The 26,687-nt window shown below is 39.6% G+C and overlaps 1 protein-coding gene across 2 annotated transcripts in view; it reads right to left on the bottom strand.

Moving 5' to 3' along the window:
- Positions 1-18,117, bottom strand: part of LOC132416234 (zinc finger protein 112-like) — a 30,994-nt gene extending 12,877 nt beyond the window's left edge. Inside the window, exons 1-4 of one of the 2 annotated variants that reach the window (XM_069540158.1) lie at positions 18,077-18,117; positions 6,437-6,575; positions 6,290-6,334; positions 3,369-3,495 (exon numbers count right to left, since the gene is read on the bottom strand). In XM_069540158.1, coding sequence (XP_069396259.1) covers positions 3,369-3,495; positions 6,290-6,304 — 142 coding nt within the window. In that variant the 5' untranslated portion in view covers positions 6,305-6,334; positions 6,437-6,575; positions 18,077-18,117. The remainder of the gene's footprint in view (positions 1-3,368; positions 3,496-6,289; positions 6,335-6,436; positions 6,576-18,076) is intronic. The other variant, XM_059999541.1, reaches the window with a different exon arrangement.
- Positions 18,118-26,687: the final 8,570 nt, after the last annotated feature.

Below are 26,687 nucleotides of genomic sequence, written 5' to 3'. Positions count from 1 at the left end.
TTACATTATGTCTCTTATTCATCATGAGTTAATTTTTTGGTAGATGTGAGGCATGCAAATATATGCATACAGAAGTCCAAATGCTTCAGCACCATCTGTTGAAAAGATGATACTTTCTCCACTGAATGGCCTTGGCACCTGTAGTACATCTAAAATAGTCTCAGAATTGCTTATTCCATATCAAAGCAAATCCACTAAAAAGTGTTCAGGATTGCAAATCATTCTCCCATCCCCCTCCCACTGTACCTAAAACTAAGGGTATAGAGTTATACACTGTGTTCCTTAGCTACTTCCATGAATTCTTTCTTTTCTCTGTTCATTGTGGTTAAGGTATTAATTTCAAATACAATTCATTTTTCTTTTAGATTATCATCCCTTTGCCTTCTTATTTGATTTACTCTTCAGAATGTGTTGAACCAACATATTTTCAGAAGTCCAAACTAGATAAAAAGGTGTATTCAGACAAGTGTAACTCTCTCAAACATCCCTTCCACACTATTAACTTCCACCCACTTATAAGAAACTAATGATTTCCTGATTAATCCTTCCTGTGTTTCTTCTTATAAAGGTCGGCAGATATTCATATATTTACTTATTTTCCCTTCCTTCTTACACAAACTAGTACACTATTAATGCTCTTTTGCACTTTGTTATCTTTAGGGAAAATTCCTACAAGTGAACTGGGAAAAGATAACTCCATAGTTCTGTTAGATATTGTCAAATTCCTCTCCTTAGGGGTGGTATCGAGTTGCACTCCTACTTTCAATGCATGAAAGTGTTTTATTCCCCACAGCTTTGCCCCCAAAATACAGTGTTATGTTTTTGAATTTTTGCTAATCTCATGGATGAAAAACGGTGTTTCAGTATAATCTCTCTTATTTTGAATGAAACTGAATAGCTATTCATATGTATACATATTTATATCAATATGTGTGCATGTATATGTGTATGTATATGAATATACACACACACAGACACACCCCTACCTCTTAGCTCTAAACCCTGAGACCAGGAAACAAAGAAACCACAGTGGCAAGGACAATCCCTAGCATCCAGACCTTGGTGTTAAGTACCATTCCCCAATAAATGAAATATATGATTCCAGAGCTGGGGCAAAGTACAGGATGAGCCTAAGACAGCATGCTATGCTCCCAAATAAGACAGTGCTCAAAAAAAGGCTGGGGGCATATTACAAGGGCAAGGAGTCAGCTTAAAGGGGTCAAATTTGGAACAACTTTAGCAAGATAATTATTACAGTAATAAATTACAGATCATTTTTATAAGAGAATTCACAAGTCCCTACAAATAATAAATAAATGGTTAAGAGAGAGGGGCTCTTGCTTTCTGTAGAATGCCAAGTGCTCACTGCTACGTGTGAAGGAAGCACGAAGTCAGAAAATCATCATTTGGTAACTATCATGGTAAAGACTGGATACGGCAAGAATCATCAATGGATGCTAAGTCTATAGGGAAATGTTTGTGTGGTCTTAAAAAGTGTTGCCTTGTGACTGCAAGAGGAAACAAAGCAGTAATCTTACAGTGGAGAAATTGGACATCTTGACAGGGTGATGAAAATTAGCATCACTAACGAGGGACAGATGGTGTGTCTCTAGATGTGATACCCTCAAAAGGGCACACCACTACCAACTGCAGAGGTCCAGCCAGAATGGATCATCTGAATCTAATTATGAGGAAATACTAGGAATGCTCTATTAAAAATGGGGGAGGGAGTAGCAGTATTCCTTAAAAAGTCACAGTCTTAAAAGGCAAAGCAATGCTGTGAAAATGCTCCATATTAAAGGAGGCTAAAGAAACACTGAGAGCTAGACTAGACCCTAGGTTGGATCTTGCCCTGGAGAGAGAAAAATATGCTTTAAGTTATATAATTGGCTCCACTGATAAAATTAGGGTATAAATGATAGATTGGATAAAAGGACTATATCTGCACTGGGGATATGTAAGAGAATATTCCTATTTCTACCAAATATACTGTTCAGTGAAGTATTAACCTTGCCCAAAGAGAGGTCTGGCTTTTGCCCTCAGCTCTTGGGAGATGATCTCTAAGCACTGGCCATGTACTGCCTGATAAGAGTGTCTTTTTTTACCTGGAGGCCCTGGGCCGCACCAGAGAGTTTAACAATGTGATTTATGGTGGAGCCTTTAGGCCATGTGTATCAGCTTGATTTCTGGGAGTGAGGGGGCGGATGGAAACCAAAGTCAGCCACGTAGGTGCCCAACCACATCTATGTGACCAAGCCGCAATCAAAGCTCTGGACACCAAGGTTTGTGTGAGCCTCCCTGGTGGGCAACACTCCGCATGTACGGTCACCCGTCACCGATGGGGAGACTGAGTGCTGTCCACGACTCCACTGGGAGAGGACAGCTGGGAGTTTGTGCTGGAAACTCCCCTGGACTCTGCCCCAGGCATCTCTTCTCTCGGCTGATTTTATCCTGTATCCTTTCCATGTAATAAAGTGTAGCTGTGAGTATAACAGCTTTTAGTGGCTTCTGAGAGTTCTAGCAAACTACTGAGGCTCAGGGGATCCCCCGAGCTTGCAACTGGTGTCAGAGTAAGGGGAGCCTTGGGATTCCTGAACTCTGCATGTACACGGAAGTATTTAGAGATAATAGGGCCATGGTGTACGTAAATTACCCTCAAATGGTTCAGAAAAAAATTAGGTATATACATATGTTTTCATACATATACATAAATATTTATGGAGAGAGAAAGAACACGCACATAAATGATAAAATTTAAATGGGGTAAAATGTTACTATAGGTGAATCTAGGTGAAAGCTGTATGGGTGTTCTTGTTCTATACTTTTACTTTTGCAAATTTTCTGTAAGTCTGAAGTTATTTACAAATACATCGTTAAAGCAAAAAACAAAATACCTGTGAAAAATCACATTTATAAACAACTACAGTGGGAATTCCCTGGCGGTCCAGTGGTTAGGACTCGGTGCTTTCACTGATGAAGGCCTAGGTTCAATCCCTGGTCAGGGAACTAAGATCCCGCAAGCCGTGTGGTGTGGTGCCCCCCCCCCACACCAAAAAAAAACCAAAAACAAAAACAACTACAGTTACCGGAACCCTGAAAGACAAAGAAGCTGGAGCAACTCACTAAACTGATTTTATGACAAACCAGTGGGGCAGCACCACAAGCTGCCCATTTATAGTTCAAAGGACAGATTGCTTTCCTGGACAGAAACATCAGAAACATCTTGTCTCTGCTGCACAGGGATTATTAGGACTCCCAGGTACCCAAGCTCAAAGAATGATTTTAGGAGTCCCAGAGCTTCAAGCAACTACGCACACAAAGACACCCCAGGAGGCTGACACTGCGTCACAGAGGGCGCCCATCCTCACCCACTGAGAGCAGGTTCCGGAAGTTCTCCAGCATCACGTCTCGGTACAGCTTCCTCTGGGCAGAGTCCAGCAGCCCCAGCTCCCCCTCGGTGAAGACCACGGCCACGTCCTTGAAGGACACTGGCTCCTACAATACCAAACACACACAGACTATGTTTATGGAAGAGGGGCAGCACTGAGAAAGTGTCAAGAATGGGAAGCTGTTCCGGATTCCCAGGGACCGAGTCAAATTTCAGTAGCTGCCTGCTGTTTGCTTTTCACACTGCCAATTCCATCCACCAGAAGGGCTGCAGGAAAAGAAATCCTTGCACTTTAAATTGCTGCCTTTTGTTAGTACTCCTATAGGTAAGTCCCTGGAACTCTGGTGCATCGCGTGGGCTGCTAGAAAAGCTTTAGTTCCACCAGCGTGTGATGGAGTCTGTTTTCCCTCTTTTATACGCTTACACCACTTATTTAATGTGCTGATCTTACAGGGCACGAGTCACCCTTACTGTTCGAGTATGTAGCTCCTCCTCTGTGCCCCATCTAGATGTGCAGCATTTATGGGCGCAGCCCTGGAGCCTGAATGCCTGTGTTCACCTCAGGATGCTCTGCTGTGGGACCTTGGACTTGATCCTCATCCTCTCTTCATTTGCAGGCTGATAACTGTACCTTAGGGTACTGGTAATAAAACGAGTGACTATAGGTAAAGCACTCAGGACCAGTGACTGGTACATAGTAAGTACCCAATAAATGATAACTATTATTGTGATGATGATGGAAGATGATGATGATGACGACGACGACGACGATTTCTGGCATCCCACTTCAGGGCTGCATAGTAATTCAAGAAATTGATGACTGAGAATATAGTGAACTGATCCAAATAATGCATGCTTAGTTTTAGATTACTTATTATAAACAATGTTGCAAAAAAAATCTTTCCATATAGACCTTAGTCCCTGGAACTCTGCTGGCTATCTCCTTAAAATAAATTACAAAAAGTAGAAATGGTAATGTTGAAGAATAACAAACTTTAAAGTTTTGAAACCATAATGGCAGATGTTTCCTCCAAAAAGATTTTTCTTAACTTATTCTGCTTCCAAGAAAGTATAAATCCCTAAACCTCTATACCCTGGCCAACAATGGACATGAATATTAAAAAGAAAAAATCTTTGATAATCTCAGAAGTCAATTTGGGAAGTAAAAACTAGTTATCTCAAAAAATTTTCACGGAACTTCCCTGGCGGTCCAGTGGTTAAGAATCCGTGCTTCCACTGCAAGGGGCACAGGTTCGATCCCTGGTCAGGGAACTAAGATCCCACCCGGTGCGGCAAAAAAAATTTTTTTCACAAAGTTGATTAGTAATGAAGATCATTCCCTTTTCATAGGTTTGCTGGTCATCTCTATTTCTTGTTTTGTAATAACATTCATTCATTTGGGAATAGTAAGGTCTTTTCTTCCATGTATGTTATAAAGATTTTTCTTTCTACCTTGCTATTTGTCTTTTAATTTTTTGCTATAGGGAAATTTAAAATTTCTATATGAAGACCTGCTCAACAGTGTATTTGTTCTGGCTGGAGCTCTGAACATCACAACTTCAAGTCTTGGTCTCTGAATGAGAACTCTGGTTTGTTTTTTGTTTGTCTGTGTGTTTGGGGTTTTTTCTGCCCTTCTTTCCACCCAAATGGTACACCTGATACTCTTAATCCAGAAGCAAAGGCTTTGGAGTTGGCCAGATACTTGCCTACTGTAGGAACTTGAACAGGTCTTCAACTTACATGAACCTCTTATCTTCATGTTGACAGTGAAGATGATTCCAAGCCCCTCTTAGAGCAGTGAATAGCACGACAGATGGAAAGTGCCTGTGTGTCTTATAGTATAACTAAAATTTTAAAAGTAAGTACCTGTAATGCTCTAATAAATTAATTCATGAATGGTGTGACACACAGGCACACAGACACAGACACAGATAAAGAAAGCTTTCAGGTCCTGGAAAGAAAGAATCTAGCTCTTTTTGAACAAAAACAGCTAACACTATTTTTTTCTGAGTTCAGCCTCAGTATGACCCTGTTAGATAAAACCATCCTTTAAGTAGTCTTTTTACAAAGGTACCACTTAAGAAAAAAAAATTTTTTTAAGTTTTGAGTCCCTAGAACATAAGGACAAATAGTATCAGAATTCTCTCAGAATTGCTTTTTGAGTAAAGATTAGATGTAGAGAAACTGATACTGTTGTGTAAAACTGTGAGAATCCTCATGAATTTAAAAGCTTGTGAATGATGAATAGTTAAAAAAAATGGGGGAGAGTGTATAACAGTTCATTGAAATAATATTAGATGACAAAAATTAAGAGCTATAATTTTAAGTGAAAAAATTCAAAATTGTATCTATTATTACAAGTATAGTTATGAATGCACATGAAAAATGAGCATGGAAAACACAGGTGATTTGTAAGCAGGGTAATAACGTGTGGGCTTTCCCATTTAAAAAATTCCTATTCTCGGGCTTCCCTGCTGGCGCAGTGGTTGGGAGTCCGCCTGCCGATGCAGGGGACACGGGTTCGTGACCCGGTCTGGGAAGATCCCACATGCCGCGGAGCGGCTGGGCCCGTGAGCCATGGCCGCTGAGCCTGCGCGTCCGGAGCCTGTTGCTCCGCAATGGGAGAGGCCACAGCGGTGAGAGGCCCGCGTACCGCAAAAAAAAACAAAACAAAAAAAAAAAAAAAAATTCCTATTCTCTTTCACACCATTAGTTGTGAAATACAATGATAATAAAAACTGAAAAGGGAAATTAAAAAAAAATGAAACAAAAGAGCATGGCACACAAATGGTATTAAATGTCTGCTGTCATTCTTTACGCTTGGCAAGGAAGAGAAAAAAGGTGTCCACTTACTGAGAAATGAAATACCTGTTAAGTGACGGAAATAAAAATCCAACTCACCTGGAACTTGATCATCTTCTCCGTTTCCTGGGGAAAGGCAGAGACCTGAAGAGGCACAAAAGGTAAAAAGAAAGAAGCCATGAGAGAGGGGGAAATGCATCTCTGTGCAAATCAGAAAAAGGTGTCCCTCCTCCCAGGCACACACACCTTCACAAGCAGGGTGTGGGCTGGGGTCCAGCTGCCACTAGGCTATCCTGGCAGGATGCCCACGAGCATGGGACAGCCTGCACCGCCATACCTGGCAGTTCTCACACACCTCGACGTTCCCCAGGTACTCATTCTGTTCCTGGGAAATGTGGGAAAGGAGAGACAGTTAAGTGGGAGAGGAGAGGTACTGGTTAAAAGTGGCCTCTGGGGACAATTCGTTTTCAAAACCTCACACTGCTATAAAATTGCTGTATATTGGCACTGCTATATATTTGCTATATATTTTTAATCATGGTTAAGTTAATCAACCTCTAGGTTTCCTTTCTGCAAGCTGCAGCATTGGAATCGTAATAGTACCAACATTGTAAGACTGCTGTTAGGATTATGTGCGTTAGTAGTGGAAAACTGTTGTAACTATACCAATGTTTTCTATTATCTTGTAGCTGCAGAGAAGCAGATACCATTCTACATCATAAAACTGTCCTTGCAGATGGGGTTGAAAGAAATCTGCGTGGCAGAGATTATGGCTTTTCACTTAATAAGTTGTTGCCCTGATAAGAACATTTGTTTAGACACTGAGCCCACCCTTTTGAAAAGTTTAGTGGCTGGTGAATATTCCTCCTGAAGCGGGAGGAGGCTCAACTGGTATTGATACTTCCCTCTTCCCACATGGATATAATAAAGATTAAAGAAGCCCGTGATGCTACTATATCTGTATAAAGCACTGGCTCACTGCTTGACCCTTGGGAGGATTTGGAGAACAGGAGTGTAATTTCTTGGGTTCTTCCTCAAGGTTATTTACTGTTCTCAATAGTTATTTACTGTTATTTATCTTATTTACTATTCCCAAGCAACTTCAAAGTCATCTGTGGAAGAAGAAGAACTCAAAAAAGGGCTAATCATGGGCTTTGTGGCCACAAACTGTCTCTGTGGAATGCTGTTCTTTTTGTTCTTTTTACAACCTTTCATATGTATTGGGTTGGCCAAAAAGTGCCTTTGGTTTCTAAGTAAAAATAAAAGACACATTTTTCATTTTCACCAAGAACTTTATTGAACAATGTATTCACCCTTTTGTTCCACTACCTTCTACCATTTTTCAGGCAACTTCATATTCCATCTTCCCAAAACTTTTTACCTTTCTGAGCAAAAAACTGTCCCAGGTGCCTTTTACAGTCTTCCAGGGAATTGGAATTTTTTCTATTAAGAGAATTTTGTAAAGATCGAAATAAATGGAAATCTGAAGGTGCAATGTCTGGTGAATATGGCAGATGAATCAGAACTTCCCAGCCAAGCTGTGACAGTTTTTGCCTGGTTATCAAAGAAACATGTGGTCTTGCATTATCCTGATGGAAGATTTTGCATTTTCTGTTGACTGATTCTGGACACTTTTCGTCGAGTGCTGCTTTCAGTTGGTCTAATTGGGAGCAGGACTTGTTGGCACTAGTTGTTTGGTTTTCCATAAGGAGCTTATAATTGAGGGCTCCCTTCCAATCCCACCATATACACAACATCACCTTCTTTGGATGAAGACCGGCCTTTGGTGTGGTTGGTGGTGGTTTATTTCACTTGCTCCACAATCTCCTCCATTCCACATTATTGTACAGTATCCATTTTTCATTGCCTGTCACAATTTGTTTTAAAAACGGAACGTTTTCATTACTTTTAAGTAGAGAATCGCATGCAGAAATATGGTCAAGAAGGTTTTTTTCACTTAACTTACATGGAAGCCAAACATCAAAGCGATGAACATAACCAAGCTGGAGCAAGTGATTTTCAACGCTTGATTCGGATATTTTGAGTATGTCGGCGATCTCTCGCGTGGTGTAACGTTGATTGTTCTCAATTAATGTCTCGATTTGATTGCTATCAACTTCAACCAGTCTACCCAACCGGGGAGCCTCGTCTAGCAAGAAATCTCCAGCATGAAACTTCGCAGACCATTTTTGACACATTCAATCAGTCACAGCACCCTCTCCATACAGTGCAAAAATCTTTTTTCAAGTTTCAGTTACGTTTTTACCTTTCTTGAAATAATAAGGCATAATATGCCAAAGATGTTGCTTTCTTTTCCTTCCATCTTCAATATTAAAATGGCTACACAAAAATTCATAAGTCTTTTTTTAAATGCACACTGATATGACAGCTGTTACATACAATCTAACAAAATTGTTTCGAATGAAGTTAAAGACAACTAAGGGCTACTAGAGCCATCTAAAGGAAAAAACCGAATGAACCTTTTGGCCAACCCAATAAGAACCATTCTTAGCTGCGGAGGAAAAGGGGATTTACAAAAATAAGCCATGGGCAGTAGTTTGCCCACCTGCATCCTTGACCCTGTTAGCTTTTAACACTCAGCTGCTCCAGGATACCTTTTAACAGGTTTGGCTGCAGCCTTATTAATTCCTAAAACTTTGCCAGTCTAATAAAAGCAGGGCTTTGGCCAAGAGCCCAGGCTATAGAATCAGACCACCAAGCTTCAATCTTGATTCTGCCACTTACTGGCAAAGTAAACTTTTACAAGTTAATTAACCTCTTGATGCCTCTGTTTCTTCATCTGTAAAATGGAAATAAAAATAGGGTTATTATGAAGAACAGATGAGTTAATGCACCAAAGCATTAGAAAGCCAGTGAGGTTCATAATAAACACCTAATAAATGTTAGCTATTATTTGTATCATCCTCATTATCACCATGAAATATACAGAAGCCACACATTAGCCTTGGTTTGTTTCTAACTATATTTACTTTAGGTAGTAATTATCAATAGGTGTATATTACCCTTGGAATATTCTGAAAAAGCTGGTGGCTTCGGCATCCCACCAAAACTTACTGAGATAAAGGACAGGGAATAGTTATACTGTTTATTCTCCCACATGCATTTTCAGAAAATTTGAACACAATCTCACGTAGCTGAAGGTTCCTATTTTCTGCTGCCTGTTGGAAAACTACACCAACCCCAAACAGATACTGAATAACTCTTTTCTGCTAATCCCTATACTTGGCAATAAACACAATGAGAAACTGACCTAGTCCCTGCTACACAGAAACCTGCAACTGAGTGGGAGAAACAGATCAGAAACAAGGAGCAGAAACTCCAGTGAACTCAGACAGGTCAACAGAAATTGCTAAAACTGAAGCTTATGCAAGTAATGTGCACTCTGTTGTACTGATAGCATGTTCTAGAAATGTCAGCAAGGTCAAGTTGGTTAATGGTATTGTTCAGGTAGGAATAATCAGTTTTGTATTCTTAATGAGTTTCAGTCTGCTTGTATTGATTGCTGAGAAGAGTGTTCAAATCTCCATATTTAATTGTGGATTTCTCTCTCTCTTCTTTCAGTTCTGTCAGATTTTCTTCACATAGTTTGAAGCTCTGTTGTTTTCTGGGTACACATTTAGGATTGTTATGTCTACGTGGTGAATTGACGCTTGGTGTAATGTCCCTACTTCTCCCTGGTAATAGTCCTTGTTCTGAAGTCTATTTTGTCTGATATTAATATAGTCACTCCAGCCTTTTTTGATTGATGTTTGCATGGTACTTTTTTTTTAATCCTTTTAACATATCTATACCCTTATAGCTAAAGTGGGGCTCCTTTAGACAGCATATACTCAGTTTTTGTTCTTTATCCAATCTTAACAATCTTTTAAAATTAGCATATTTAGGTCATTAGCATTTCATGTAATTTTTAATATGGTCAGATTTAAGTCTACCATTTTATTATTTTTCCCTGTTTTTCCTTCTTGATTTTCTTCCTCTATGACCCTTTTTCTGCCCTCTTTTGGGTTGAATTTTTTTAGAATTAAATTCATCTCTTTTTATCTATTAGTTTTTGGCTATTATCGCCTTTTTTTTTTTTTCCTCCTCCAGGGTTGCAATATACATATCTTTCACAGTGAACTCAGTGTTATTTTATCAATTCCCCCGTTCTTTAATTAGTTGTCATATGTATTCTCTATATACAGTGCTCTAGCCAAGAAAGCTATAAATTTTATTTTAAACAGTTGCATTTTTAAGAGGAGAAAAACATTTTATATTTACAAAAAAACTTACTATTTTTGTTGCTCTTTTTTCATTTCTGAAGTTCCTAGTTTCCATCTGGTATTTCTGTTCAACCTAAAGAACTTCTTTTAACACTCCTTTTTAGCATAGGTGTGACATTTTCCCCCCTTCTTCCTGAAGGAAATTTTCACTGGATATATAATTCTGAGTTGACGATTTGTTTAAGCACCTCAAAGATGCTGTTCCAATGTTTTCTGGCCTACATGATTTCCAATGAGAAATCTGCAGATGTATGAATCATTGTTCTACCACATATTTTCTCAAGAATTTTTATCTTTAATTTTCAGAAGTTTATGATGTATCCAGAAGTGATATTTTTCTCTAACTATTATAGCATTAAACAAGAAGTGAATAACAAAAAGATATCTGGACAATCTCCAAACATTTACAAATTAAACAGCATACTTCTAGCAACCAATGGACCAAGTCACAAAAGAAAGTAGAGCAGGGACTTCCCTGGTGGTGCAGTGGTTAAGACTCTGCGCTTCCAATGCAGGGGGCCCGGGTTTGATCCCTGGTCAGGGAACTAGATCCCACATGCATGCCACAACTAAGAGTTCACATGCCACAACTAAAGAGGCTGCATGCTGCAATTAAGGAGCTGGTGAACCACAACTCAGGAGCCCACCATCCACAACTAAGGAGCCTTCGAGCTGCAACTAAAGGAGCCTGCCTGCCACAACTAAGAAGCTTGCCTGCCACAACTAAGACCCAGAGCAACCAAAGAAAGAAAGAACGAGCATATTTTGAATGGAATGAAAATGAAGACACAACATATCAAAATGTATGAGATCCTGCCAAAGCAGATATTCTTTAAAAAAATGTATTCAATGATGTATATATTACAACAGAGGAGGAGTCTTAAATCCATTATCTAAGCTAAGAACTAGGGGAAAAAGGGCAAATAAATTAAACCTAAAACAAACAGAAAAAAAGGAAATAATAAACGTAAGACAGAAGTCAATAAGTCCAAAATAAACATAAAACATAAATCGATGTAACTGAAAACATGAAAACACTAGTCAAAATCAGCGTTGGCAAAATATGGCCAATTATGGTCCACTGCTTCTTTTTGTATAGGCTGTGTGCTAATGATGGTTTTTAACATTCTTAGAGATGCACTGAGTTTTTTAAATGGTTGGGAAAATTTTTTTAAAGAATATTAAGACACATAAAAATTACATGAAATTCAAATTTCAATGTCCATAAAGTGTTATTGGAACATCATCATGCTCATTTGTTTACATATTGCCTATGGCTGCTTTCATACTACAGCAGCAGAGTTGTGTAGTTACAACAGAGACCGTATGTGCCCCTCTCATTTCTTTATACTGTTGCTAAACACAGTACAAATCACAGTGACCTAGCTATAGCTCAACAGCAATTGAAGTATCACATGTGTTTTTTAAACTATCGCATGTAATGATGTACCACAACATTTAATTTTTTTTATTACTAGCACATACTCATCATGTCAAAACAAGAAGAGAAAAAGAGACTTCAAATGTTGCACTTTTAAGGCACATTGGAAGTAAAATATTTTGTTACAGAATTAGATGGCAAAGCCTTTTGCCTTTTATACAGCAACAACATAGCTATGCTAAAAGAATACAATGTATGTGAACATTAGCAGACTAAGCATTCGTCACAAATATGCTCAATTCACAGTAAAGCATTGGTCAGAAGGATTTAAAAATTTTAATGAAACGTCTCATTGGAACAGATATTCTTCACAAAAATAATGGAAATGAGGCTGTAACCAAAATAAGTTTTGGATATTCAGATATTCAGCTTCTATTTCTGTCCCAAGCAAATAAAGCAATTTAACAATGATGAGTTAATTAAATCATGTTTGACTGTGGCAGCCAAAGAAATGTGTCCTGAAAAAATAAACTTTTCTAAGATTATTAGACTTTGGGCAAGAATCGTTGCTCAAAGAGTTGAATACAGTGGGAACACTATAATCAATTAAAATACAAGGGAAATAATTCTGATAAACTTTATTTGGCTCTTGGCAATTCAGCATATGTCACAGATGTTGCTCGGTAACTGTTTATTGAAGGAATCATTGCCAAGTTTGAAGTGACTAATCAGTAAGTCACCAGAATAGCCTGCGTGGAACAACTACAAGTGAAAATATTTTCAAAGAAGTTGAAAACATACTAATTCAGTGTAACCAGTGTAATCTTCTGGACTGTGTGAAAACTGATTACAAATTTATAAAGCTGGTAAAAATGTAAGTTTGTAGTCTATGGTTCTTTATTGTATTATTCATCAGCAGGTACTTTGCAGAAAATATTTTAATATATCAGGTGCTATTGAAGCAGCAGCATCAACAGTGAACTTCATTTACTCTCATGGACTTAATCATCAAAAGTTTCATGAATTTCGTCAGAAACAGAAGCTAAATATCCCGACTTGCCTTACCACCCAGCAGTTCAATGGCTGAGCTGCAGTAAAGTTTTATTGTGATATTTTAAATCTCGGGCTTTCTAAGTGAGAAAAGCTGCCCTCCACCACTATTATTGGATACTGAATGGCTTTGGAAATTAGCTTTAGCTGCAGACTTCATGATGTTTTTTAATGAATTCAACCTAGAAGGCAAAAATAGCACTTATACTGTAGTAAAGTCATTTCAATGACAACTAATTTTGTTTGAATCCCAAGTAGTGCCAAGCTACTTTATAAATTTCCATTGTTGTCAAAAGTTAAAACAAGGCAGATCTTCATTCCGCACAAATTTTTAGTGTGATGCAATTGCCAAAACTCAGAATTGTACACTAAAAATAATTTTACTGTATGTAGGTTAAACAATAAATGTTAAAAATTAAATGAGGCTGTTCAACAAGCACTTGTTCAATCTTAAAGTAAATAAAGATCACCTGGGGCTCCTATTAAAAGTAAGAGCCTTGGTCCCACCCCTTCAAAATTCTAAATAAATTGACATGAAACTGGACCCAAGGACCTGCCTTTATATAGAGCTCCCAGGTGATAATGCTGCTTGAAAGCAGCCAGAGAAGAACAATGCATTACCTACAGGGGTACAATGATTCGAATGAACCCAGATTTCTCATTAGGAACCATGAGGCCAGAAGGAAGTAGCACAATACACTTTTAAAGTAGTGAAAGAAAAGAACTGTCAAAGCAGAATTGTATACTAAAGATAATAGTTTAGAAAAATATTTAGGAATGAAGGTGAAATAAAGATATTCTCAGATGAACTAAGAATTCACAGGGAGCAGACTTGCTGTAAAAGGATTGGTGAAGGAAAACTTTCAAAAGAAATAAAAGAAAGAAATTTGCATCATCAGGAAGGAGGAGCAACAGAACAGTAAATATTCGGGAAAATATGATAGATTACTCGTCTCTTGAGTTCTTTAAAATATATTTGACCATTGGAAGCAAAAATTATAACACTATAGGGTTTTCAAGTTATATACATGCAATATATGACAACTAGAGCATAAAGGTAATGCATTAGTTTTCTCTGGCTCCTTTCTAGTTTCTTTCTTTGTCTTTCGTTTTCAGCAGTTTGATTATAATGTGCCTGGGCTTGGATTGCTATGAGTTCATCCTGTTTGGGATTTGCTCAACTTCTTAAAAGAAAACCTATAGGGCTTCCCTGGTGGCGCAGTGGTTGAGAATCCGCCTGCTGATGCAGGGGACACGGGTTCGTGCCCCGGTCCGGGAAGATCCCACATGCCGCAGAGCGGCTGGGCCCGTGAGCCACGGCCCGCAGAGCCTGCGGGTCCGGAGCCTGTGCTCCGCAACGGGAGAGGCCACAACAGTGAGAGGCCCGCGTACCGCAAAAAAAAAAAAAAAAAGAAAAAAAGAAAACCTATAAGTTACACTTAAGATACTAGAAAAGAGAAGCAAAATAAACCCAAGTCAAGCAAAAGAAAGGATATAATAAAGCTAAATACAGAAATCAATGAAACCAAAAGCAGTTGTTGTTTTTTTTACCATAACAAAAACTCTAGCAAGAGTGGCAAAAAATAAAAGAGAGACAACAAAAGTTACCAATATTAGGAATGAAAAAGTAGATATCATTACTTCTAGAAGAAAATATAAGAGAAAAATCTTCCTGACTTGGAATTAGGCAGAGATCTTAGACATGAAAGGAACAATTCATAAAAGAAAACACTGATAAATCAGACTTCATCAAAATTAAAAACTTTTGCTCTGCAAAAGACACTGTTAAGAGAATGAAAAGATAAGCTATAGGCTGAGAAAAAATATTTGCAAAGGACATATCTTGACAAAGGACTTGTATCTAGAATACATGAATAACTCTCAAACATCAACAATATGGAAAACACAACTCAATTACTCAATTTAAAACTGGGCAAAACACTTTAGTAGAGAAGATAAATAAGCTGAAAAAAGGTATATCTGCTGAACATCATTAGTCTTTAAGGAAATGTATATAAAAGTCACAATAAGATACCAACACATGCCTACCATATGGCTAAAATTAAAAAAACAAAACCAGAAAATACTAAGTGCTGACAAGGATGTGGAGCAACTGGTACTCTCATATATCATTAATGGGAATGCAAAATAGTAGATACTCTGGAGAATAATTTGGCCACTTCTTACAAAGTTAAACATACATTTTCCTTATGACCCAGCAATCCCATTCCTGGTTATGAATTCTAGAAAAATAAGCAAAGAAAACCTTGTACACAAATATTTATAGCAGCTTCTTCATAAATGCCAAAAGCTAGAAACATTCCAAATATTCTTCAATGGGTGAATGGATAAACTATGGTATATCCATAAATGTAATATTAATCAGCAATAAAAACAAAGTACTGATACACAACTAGGAGGAATGTCAAAGGCATTAAGCTGGGAACAGTTCTTGGAGCTCTCTGAGATGCTGTTCCCAGGTTATAATCCTCGATTTGGCTCAAATAAAATTTTTCATTAAAAAAAACGCATTATGCTGAGTTAAAGAATCCAGCCCTAAAAGGTTACACGTGGTATAAGGCCATTTGTGTGACATTCTCAAAAAGATGAAATTATAGGGTTATAGTGGTCACCAGTGGTTACAGATGCAGTGAGGGGTGATTATAAAAGGAAAATAGGAGAATGTTTTGGTGTGATGGAACTGTTCTGTGGCTGATGAAAGTGGTGATTATACGAATCTACACCTGTGGTAAAATTAATAGAATTGTATCCCAAACAGGAAAAAAACAGTTAATTTTACTGTACGATGATTGTTTTAAAAAACCTGCTTCTCATCTGTAAAATGAGGGTAATGATAGGTCTGTTATGAAAAATAAGTATCTGTAAGTCACTGGAAACACTGCCTGGTCATAAAACACAATCTATAAATGTTAGCTGTTACCATTTCTATCAATGTATATCTCAGGAAATTTGTTTTAGATCATGAAAATAATTGCTCATAAGCATTTCAACAATCTGAAATAGATGATGGATTCTACAGCTCACCAACATTAAAGATTAAGGAACATCTCCATGGGTTATTTCTATTCTGTTTTGTTACCTAATTCCAATTTCAGGAATTCTGCACTGCAAACTCTTGATGCCGGCAGTCTGTTGAGTAGCTACTCTAACTCCAAACCCTTGCCAATCTTGTACTGTGTGCTGGGCACACAGAGAAAAATATGACATGGTCCCGGCAACAGAAGAACTTTCAGTGTATGAAAAGAGAGAGATGAGAAACAAAGAGCCCCAAGACATAGGTAAGTCAAACTGTATACGGGAAAACAAAGAGCATTGGACTTTGGAACCATCCCTCTCCAAAGTGCAATGCTCGTGTCCCCTAGCTTTCTCAAATGAGTGCCATTCTCCAAGCTGCAAAAATAAAAACCTTGGAGTAGCTGCTAACATCTCCCTTTCTTGGTCTTGGGTATAAACAATGGATGATAATCAATTTTTGGCAATTATAACAATAAATCAATCACTATCATACTGACTCAATGTTGGGGACTTGCTTTAAAATTTTGAAACAAAAAAAAATTGGAGCAGGGGTGTGTTGATACAAGACTGACAAATGTTAACAAGGGTTGAATTTGGGTGATGGTTCCACAGGGGTTCATTATTTTATTCTTATTACATTTGGCTCTGTTTGTAAATTTCCACAGTAAGAACTTAAGGGGAAAATAAAACCTATGATACCTATTTTGAAAAACTTAAGTAAAAGTCCAAAAATAAATCTACAGAACAGGAAAACATTAAAATATTAATACTGTTATCGCTACATCCTGTACTACATCCTTCATAAATTTTCTTCTCTATAATATGCAATCATTATTTTCATAATAGAATATGAACTATATTATTTCAAATAAAACTCAATTAAATTGCAGATAACTGAAAAAAATCTCATCAAAAACTCAAAGCTTTCATGACCCTCTATAAAAATCCAAATATGCCTTCTCAACCTGACACTAAACACATTAAGAACTAAGGCAGCAGATCGAAACTACCTAAATTCAAATCCCAGGTAAGCCTCTTACTAGCTGTGTGACCTAGGATAAACAACTCAGGCTCTGTGTCTGTTTCCTCATCTTTAACATGGGAATAACAGTATCCCCAGTTCCCATAGGGCTCTTGTGAGGATTAAGTATGTTCATTCATATAAAGCTCCTAGATTAATGTTTAGTACTAAATGTTTAAACATTATCATTATTACTCATGCCCACGTATTCCCCCATCCCTTCCTGCATTTATTCAACAAATATCAGGGCATCTTTGTAGCAGAATTTGCCCATGAGTGATGGAAATGTCTTCTCCCCTGCGAAGAGATAACATAAGAGGAAGAAGGATGCTAAGTCCTAGTCAGGTGAGTCTCTGCTGCCTGCGGCCAAAGGGTCATTCCCTCCTCACTTCAGCCTTTTGCAAGAAGTAAGGCTGGGAGAGGAAAAGAGGCTGAAAGAAATCAGAACTTCATCAGTACTCCCGCATAAATCACAGTGCACATCCCAGACAACAGCCAGAAGTGATCCTCTCCAAAATTTTTAATTAAAAAAATTAGGAGTCTGGGTTCAGCCCCGATTCCTTCAGGGATCAGAGAAGGGCCAGGGACACTGTAGCAGGAGCGCTGACCCACAAAAGCTTTCAGGGACCTGAGCGCTTTTCAGGAAATTAAAAAATACTAGTAACAAGAGACCTTGTGATTTTTAACCACAAGCCAGCCTCTGTTCTAAGTCTTTTCCTGAACATTCTCATTTAACTCTCACAATAGCCCTATTAGGTAGACACTAAGGCCAACTTTAAAGAAGAGGAGACAGAGACATGAACATACTCGCCGAATATACTGTCAGGAAGCGGCAGCGCGGGCTGGTGGTCGCGAAAAAAGCGGGGGAGGCAAGTACAGAACCCAGGAGACTCCCAACCCCAGAGACATACGGCCCTGGCCCGGGCCCCTAAACCAGGGATGCACCAACAGTCCCACGCTCCAGGAGGCTCATTCAAAGGGAGCACCAACCGCGCCCTTCGCCGCAGATGGATTCTTTCCCCAAGGTCGAGGGCCGGGTCGCTACTGGCCCACAACAAAGCGAAGAAAGGTCAGTGTAGACGCGGGGAGAGGGGCTCGGGGGAGGGGAGGCTCACCTTTCCGAGAGGAAAGAAGGCCGCGGCCTCGCGTACCTGGGCCGGAAGTGACTCTGCCTACAGAGACCTCCTGGACTACGCTTCCCAGAATTCCCAACGGGAGCAGGGACTCAGCCTCATCCTCCTGTAGCGGAAGTTATCCAACTACGGTGTTCCCGGGCTACACTTCCCAGAATTCCCAGGCACCTCGTCGCCTTCCCAGGGCGGAAGTGCTGGCTGCTATACTAAGCGTGTGGATTGTACTTCACAGCGTCCCAGAATGAATTTCGTAACCCCGCCTTCCTGGAGCCGAAATGCTTCCAAACCTAGAGCGCTCTACTACACAATTCTGTATTTGCTTAAAGGCGCCTTTTCGGAGCGTAACTATCTCTGATTCTGTGGATCTTCTGAGCTGCCATTACCGAATCTCCTGGGGGGCAGCCCTTTCCGCAAGACTGCCTTTTCTCTTTTGGGTAGACAGTATTTGGATAGTCAGTATTCTCTTTAGGATAGTCAGTATGAATCAACTCTATACTGTTAGTCGAGCTTGGTCTTTCTCTCCCTTTTTTCTTAAAAAAAAATTTTTTTAAAACGTGACCGAAACAAAGCAAACTCAACCAGAGCAAACTCTATTTACTTATCCACCTACCTATTCATAGAAACTACCCATAAAGACAGACTAGAGAAACTTGAAGTGTGAAAAAAGAAGAAAGGGAAGGAGGGAGTAAGGGAATAGATTATATAAAGAAAGCGATTTGTAGGCAAAAAATGCAATACTAAAAGGAAATTGTGCTGCCTGCACTGGGCACTGAATGTAAGGAATACAGGATCTCAACCTTACTTTGACTGGATTGCTTCTTTTATTCTGTATGGGTGTGAATGCATCTAGAACTCTTGACACTGCTACCTCCCATGAGCTGTTCATGCCAAGATCCACGAGAATGGACGTGAATGCCAAGAATCCACAAGAAGCAGATGCAACCACTGACCAGGGCATAAAGCAGCAGCAGCAAATGTTTTCCACATTTCCTTTGCTTTAATTGCTAACTATGAAATGTGGGTCATAAGGCAAATGGAAGGAGCTGTAGTGATAGATAAAACATTCTACTATGGGAAGGGATAAATCCTTTATGAAATCTTGAATTTTTTTCTTTTTTGAGCTTCTAGTATCACATCACCTATTTTCACCCTGCTCTTGATATCATAAATACTATAAGTTGTCAGAAAACTAGCAGAAATAAAGAAAAAAAGAGAGGAGAAAGTTTAATTGTCCACTCTTCTCTTGGGGAAGAAATACAGATTATTTTCCTTGGGCTTCCCTGGTGGCTCAGTGGTTAAGAATCTGCCTGCCAATGCAGGGGACACAGGTTCGAGCCCGGGTCCGGGAATATCCCACATGCCTGTGTGCCACAACTACTGAGCCTGCACTCTAGAGCCCACGCGCCACAACTACTAAGCCCGCGTGCCACAACTACTGAGCCCGCGTGCCTAGAGCCTGTGCTCCACAATAAGCGAAACCACCACAACGAGAAGCCTGCGGACCGCAACGAAGAGTAGCCCCCGCTCGCCGCAACTAGAGAAAGCCCGCGCGCAGCAACGAAGACCCAACACAGCCAAAAATAAATGAATTTTTAAAAAAAGAAATGCATATTATTTTCCTTTATGCTGGTACATTAATTGTATTTGATGTTATATCACTTGACGCTCTTATAATCTAGAACAGCTCCCCCTCCCCTTTTTTGTATGCCCTTCACCTAGTGAACTAACTAGATCAGTTGTCATGTAGGATTGCTTACATTCTGCATTTGTCCGATGGCTTTTTTGACCTGGCATTTATTGCCCTGAAACTTTGATATATTCTGTGAACTGGAGGTTAAAGTTTAGATTTTTGGCAAGGATAAGGAAAATATGGTGTTGAAAATAGCTGAACAAGGTCCCATACAGTGTCCAACTGAAACCAGTTCTAATGCTGGGCAAGTACTCTCACTAAGGAGTAAAAGAAAAATGACATAACAGCCACTATGTGAAAACGCGCAGTGGTTTAAAGACGGGGATCATTTAAAGAAATTATACCACGTGACTCTTTAACAACCCCTCCCAAAAGGAAATGTCTTTTTAAAAATACTTATCTAATACGTAGCTCACGTATTAAGGAAGATCAATCTGATAAAAGGTAAGTTTGGGGGATAAAATGTCAGGGAAATTTTAAAATACACTAGACAAAATAAAGGAAATGTTTTGTATACCTACGCTTCCAGTAATAATAAAATAGGTAATTTGGGACAAACATTTGGCACATGAAAGGTGGATACATTTTTTTAAGTATTGGAAGGCATCAAAACACAAGGTAATGGAGAGTTAGTGGGCTAAAATTCAGAAAAAGTTGGGGAGTCATGTATTAGGGGCTGCTTTTCTCCTGGGGTGATGGTCTAGTCAAAGAGCCGAAAAGCCTAGAAGCTCTGTAGCACTCTTGACACCCATTTGGGGCTAGGGGAACAAAAGGTGCTGGAAATACCTATAAAATACATATCTTTTCAAGCACACATAAAATATTTACAGAAAGGGGTCATAAGGTGCGCCAAAAAGAATAACAACAAATTTCAAAATACTGAAATAAAATTAAATGCTTTCTGAATACAATGAAATTCAGCCAAAAATCAATAACAAAAAGATAATTTAAAAATTTCCATGTATGCATTTAATAAATTATCTCTTAGCTCCAAACCCAACCTTCTTTACATTGCTTTATGGGGCTGGAATGAGAGGGAAATCTGCAGCTATTCTCTTTACTTTGCCATCTGGGTCTATGTTAGGCTCTGCCAATAGAGGGCGACGGTGATTCACATATTTGGTATCAGGATTTTAAAGTCATGTGTATCAGAATCTTCTGAAGAGGGACTTCCCTGGTGGTCCAGTGTCTAAGAATCTGCACTCCCAATGCAGGGGGCCCGGTTTCGATCCCTGGTCAGGGAACTAGATCCCGCATGCACGCCACAATTAAGAGTCCGCATGTCGCAAGACTAAAACAAACAAACAAAAAAAACAGATCCCGCATGCTGCAACAAAGATCCCGCACGGCCTAAATAAACATTAAAAAAAAAACAACAACAAAAACACCTAGGGACTTCCCTGGTGGCGCAGTGGTTAAGAATCCACCTGCCAATGCAGGGGACACGGGTTCGAGCCCTTGTCCGGGAAGATTCCACATGCTGCGGAGCAACTACGCCCATGCGCCACAACTATTGAGCCTGTGCTCTAGAGCCCGCGTGCCACAACTACTGAAGCCGACGCAACAAGAGAAGCCACCGTAATGAGAAGCCCGTGCACCGCAACGAAGAGTAGCCCCCGCTCGCCGCAACTAGAGAAAGCCCGCGCGCAGCAACGTGGCCAAAAATAAAATTAATTAATTAATTACTTTTCAAAAAAGAAGTTAAGGCTGGGAAAGGAAAGGAGGCGGGGGGAATCAGAACCGTGTCTCCCTTCTGCACGAATCACAGAACACAAACACACACTATCCTGGAGACACACACACACACACTCTCTCTCTCTCTCTCTCTCTCTCTCTCTCTCTCTCTCTCTCTCTCCTGAAAGAGAGAGAAAATGAACCCAGAAGAAATTCAGGAATAACCTGGATTCCTGCAGGGATCAGAGAAAAGGTCTGGTAGCACTGCCAAGTGGGACTCATCTCTTCCTGGGCTCATGTAAGTTGTCAGGTAACTGAACATTTCTCAGGAAATTAAATACATTAACCAAAAGATACAATTACCTTTGGCTTTAAACCTTTTATTTGTGACTATCCCACTTAACCCTCCAAACAACTCTACTAGGTAAGTACTATTATTTCCCTCTTCTTACAGGAAAGGAATGCAAGGCACAAACAGATTAAGTTAGCTGCTTAATCTCACACCCCCACCCCTAGGAGGTGGCAGAGCTGCAGGGTCAGTTGGCGATTAGGAACAGACAGCACAGAATACAGGAGACTCAACCCTCGACCACCAGTCGTGGCACTCAAGGCTCAATCTAGTAGGGCCCAACCCCACCCTCTGCCTCTGGCTGCACATTCCCTCTCATAAGGCCAAGGACATGTCACAGTTGACCCCAGCCAAGCAAAGAAGCATTGCCGTCCCGTGCCTGAGTTTCTCCAGAAGAAGGACTGCCAAGACCTCACTTCCCTGGAGGAAGTGACTCTACCCACAATTCTTGGTTACGCTCCCAGAACTCCCGACAAGATACTAGTCACAGCCGCGCCCCCCTGTAGCGGAAGTTCGCCGCCTACAGAGCTGTTAGACTACACTTCCCAGAACCCTCACGTCATTGCCCTCCTAAGGCGGAAGGTTGGCTACTACCCTTAGAGCCTAGATTACATTTCACGCGATTCCAGAGGAATCAGTGAAGAACTACTTGTTTAAACATGTTCACTTATTTGATAATTAATCACATTTTTCCTATGTATTTACTTGCTATAGCGATTGCTTCTTTTAAAAACTTGACTATTCATATCCTTTGCTGTATTCATATCCATATTCCTATTGAGGTTTCATTATCTTAAGATTCGTGTTAAGGATTTTAAACCATTTTCTAGCATATATGTCAATATATGTCAAATAGGTCAATATTTTCAGCCCAGTTTACTATGTCTTCTACCTTTACGTATGTTGCCTTTTTAATATAGGGAAATTAACTTTTTTCCATACAGACTTAATCATTGTTATATTTGCTTTGCTTAGAACTCTGTGCATCTATAACAAGCAACCTTTTCTGTGCTCCATTACTATTCCACACGTTTTAAAAGTATTAATTTCATTTAACTCTCATATCCCACTAAGTAGTATATAATTATACCCTGGCAACTGATTCACAGAGATTAACTCGCCCAAAGTTATAACACTAGGAAGTGGCTGTGCTGATTGCGAGTCAAGGAGAGACTGGGGAAGCACAGAACCCAACAGACCATCAAACCAGCGATGCATCACCCCAACCTGGGACGCGCTAACCGCTGCAAACGCTAGGAGGTTCTGCCGAGAGGTAGGCGCAAATGCCTCTACCCCTTGTCGTCTGCCGACCATCGCTTCTCTTCCTCAAGGCAGAGGGCCGAGCCACTGCTGGTCCCTCGTCTAGGCTGAGGAGGTGCGGAGTAGTTGCTGGGACTCAAGTCTCCACTCCACATGGTGTAGGATGGCCGCAACCTCCCCTGGAGCGGAAGTTCTTGCAACTCACTTCCCTGGATCCGGAGACCACCCGAGAGGGGCCGCACCCCGCACTCCTGAAGAGGAAGTGTTGTCGATTGCACGCAGCTTCTGGACTACACTTCCCAGAATTCCCAATGGGTCTACAGCCCTGCCTATCTGGGGTGGAACTGCTTCAGACTACAACTCCCAGAATGGTCTGCGTGGTAGTGCTTCCGCCTTCCCTCCACTCTTTCTTTTGGTAAAATTCAACCTTGTATTTTTTTTTTTTCCAAGAAAAAACTAAAACGTGGGATTTTAAAGGAAATATGGATATTTAGGGGTAAAAAAGAGACGCATTTCACATTAAAAGAAAATTAACACATTTTAGCAGGATATGCCTATGACAAAAGACAAGGGACTTGGTCTGTGCTGCACTGGATATCGACCTTAAGGAACATGGAATTTCAGACTTGGTTTGACTCCATTGTCTCTTTATTTGTGCCTGTCTTCATCTACTTCTGAGTTTGCTGTCTGGTATAAACTATTTACTGCAAGATGCCAAGAATCCACAAGGAGTTTCACGCACTGTTCAGGCCGTAAAACAGAAACTGCAGTGCTGTTTCTGACAAATGAGAGGAGGTGCACTGGCAAGGAACTGGAGAAAATATTGTTTTAGGGAAAAGGTCTCTTTCCTCGAAATTTTTTGAGTTCAAACTCAGGCTTCCCTTTGACTACTCCTGTGTTGTTCTCTTTGACATCATATATTTGCTAAGAATATTTCTTTTCTATAGATCTGTTTAAACAAAGTGAGGTCATGTTTATTTGAGGCTGTGGGGTAGGTAGGTTGATGTAGGAGATGGAGTCATATAACAAGTGAAACTACAGGAAGTATGTACTTACCGCTTTCCTTCTGGACAGGAAATAATTTTTTAAAATGAAACTTCTAAAAATAATAGGAAAGTATGGAGAATAGTAATATGAAATATCAATACTAAATACATATACCTTAAATTTAACACTTATCAACATGCCACACTGGCTTCACTTATCATTTTAAAATTTTGTTACTAAAGGATTTTAAAACAGTCTTTGACATTATCATTTCCTTCCAAATACCGTATTGCTTAAAAATAATAATATTTTACAGCTGGTTTATTCTAGTTACTATCCAAGTAGATCAATTCATTGTATTTGATTGTTATCTCAGCTGAGGCTCATTTATTCTAGAACTATATCCTACATACATACACAAGCACTGCCATTTTTTAATGTCCTTGAACTGTTGGAGAAATCAAGATGTCAAATTAGGTGTCTGAATTCTGGATTTGTCTAACGGCTTCTCATACTTTCTCCTCTAATCTTCTAGATTTCCTGTAAAGTAGAATTTTGATTTAAAGACTAGATTAGATACAGGTTTTTTTTGTTTTTGTTTTTGTTTTGGCAAGAATACTTCATAGAAGGGACTGAAAGTATTTGAACAGAAACATTCTGTTCAACCAAAGCCAATGCAAATCCTGGGCCAGTTTCTCTCCAACAAAGAGAAAAACAAAAAGAAATAACAGCAAATATGTAAAAAAACACACATGGCTTAAAACAAGGAAAGCACTATCACAAATCACATCACATGATCTCCTATATAACAGATTCTATCTTTGTGAGAGGCAAAAGAATATTTGGTAATCTGTTTTGAATTTTCACATATATTAAACAGGGTAAGATAAAAGCAAAGATTTTTCAGATGAGGAAAATAATTTGGGGAAAGCCTTACAACACTGAAAAGTGAAGTGTAGAGTGGTGGAGGGGGATGGTTCCCGGTGCTGCTCTGCATTCTAAAAATCTTTTCTATTAGTCACAGATTGTACTTGATCTTTTATAACTTCATTTTTTTCCCTCCAAACAATATGTGAAAAATTTGTAGGTCTAGATCATTTTTAATGGTGTATATTATTCCATTACATGGGGATACCATAATTTGCTCAATCTTTCTTTTTTTTTTTAAACATGACTCTTTTTTTTTCTTTTTCATTTTTGGCCACACTGAACAGCATGTGGGAATCTTAGTTTCCTGACTAGGGATCGAACCAGCAGCCCTTGCAGTGGAAGCGCAGAGTCTTAACCACTGGACTGCCAGGGAAATCCTTCCTCAATCTCTTATTCATGGATCTTTAGGTTCTTTGCAATTTTTATTATTGCAAAATTCTTAGAAGATGTTCCCTTCGAAAACCATCTTTTCCAACTTGTGCAATTATGTCTGAAAGATAAATTCTGAGCAGTAGGATTAGTGGATCAAAGACAATGCTCCTTATACACTTTGATACATATATATAAAATCCTCTCCAGAAATGTTACACCTGTTTTTTTCTCCCCACTAACTTATGTGAGGATGCTAACTTTTTTCTACTCCTTTACTGACAATGAGCTTTGTTAATCTTTCACTATTGCCCACCTGAATCGGTAAGAAAGTAATACTTCAGGGATGGTTTTATTTGCATTTGAATGGCTGTTTCAGATACAGACGATAACTAGTATGAAAATGTAATGTAAGAAAAACTAGGAATAAAATATGATCCAAATGAAGAAACCTATAAATAAACTAAGATACAAAAAAGAATACATTGTTATTGAAGATGAATAAAGATATTGTAAAGTATCTCCTCCTCCCAAATCCAACTATAATCCGAAACTAAATCACTATTTTGGTAGGAACTTGACAAAATGAGCACCTTCTAAAAACCCATCATTAAACAAGACTGCTGAGAAACAGTAGTGTCTGCTTCTGACAATGAACACTTTGGCTTGGCCTTCTATAGTTGTTACCCACTTGAGTAAAATGTTAGTTTTACTTAATTTTATTAAGACTATTTGCAGTGCACCATTTTTTTAAATTGCATTTAAGATGTGAGCTGACAAACTTTTTCACTACACATTACGGAAGTTCTCTGCTGCATGGGATTTCTTATGTCCATAGATTGCACTTTCGGTAAAGTTTTATCACATGCACAGCACCTGGAACAGGTCTCTTTTATGTACAGACCAATGAATGAAGATTCTCACTAAAGAAGTCCTACCGGGCTTCCCTGGTGGCGCAGTGGTTGAGAGTCCGCCTGCCGATGCAGGGGACACGGGTTCGTGCCCCGGTCCGGGAAGATCCCACATGCCGCGGAGCGGCTGGGCCCGTGAACCATGGCCGCTGAGCCTGCGCGTCCGGAGCCTGTTGCTCCGCAATGGGAGAGGCCACAACAGTGAGAGGCCCACATACCGCAAAAAAAGAAGTCCTACCTACACCACTTAAATGCCTGCACTGCCACAGAGTGCCTCAAAGATTTAAAAGTTTTAGGGACCTCCCTGTTGGTCCAGTGGGTAAGACTCCACGCTTCCAATGCAGGAGCCCGGGTTCGAGCCCTGGTCAGGGAACTAGATCCCGCATGCATGTAGCAACTAAGAGTTCACATGCCGCAACTAAG

The sequence above is a fragment of the Delphinus delphis genome, chromosome 20 (genome assembly GCF_949987515.2).
Source record: "Delphinus delphis chromosome 20, mDelDel1.2, whole genome shotgun sequence".
Classification (NCBI taxonomy): domain Eukaryota; kingdom Metazoa; phylum Chordata; class Mammalia; order Artiodactyla; family Delphinidae; genus Delphinus; species Delphinus delphis.
Note: the sequence above shows the minus strand (reverse complement) of the source record. Positions and strands in the feature narration are given on the sequence as shown.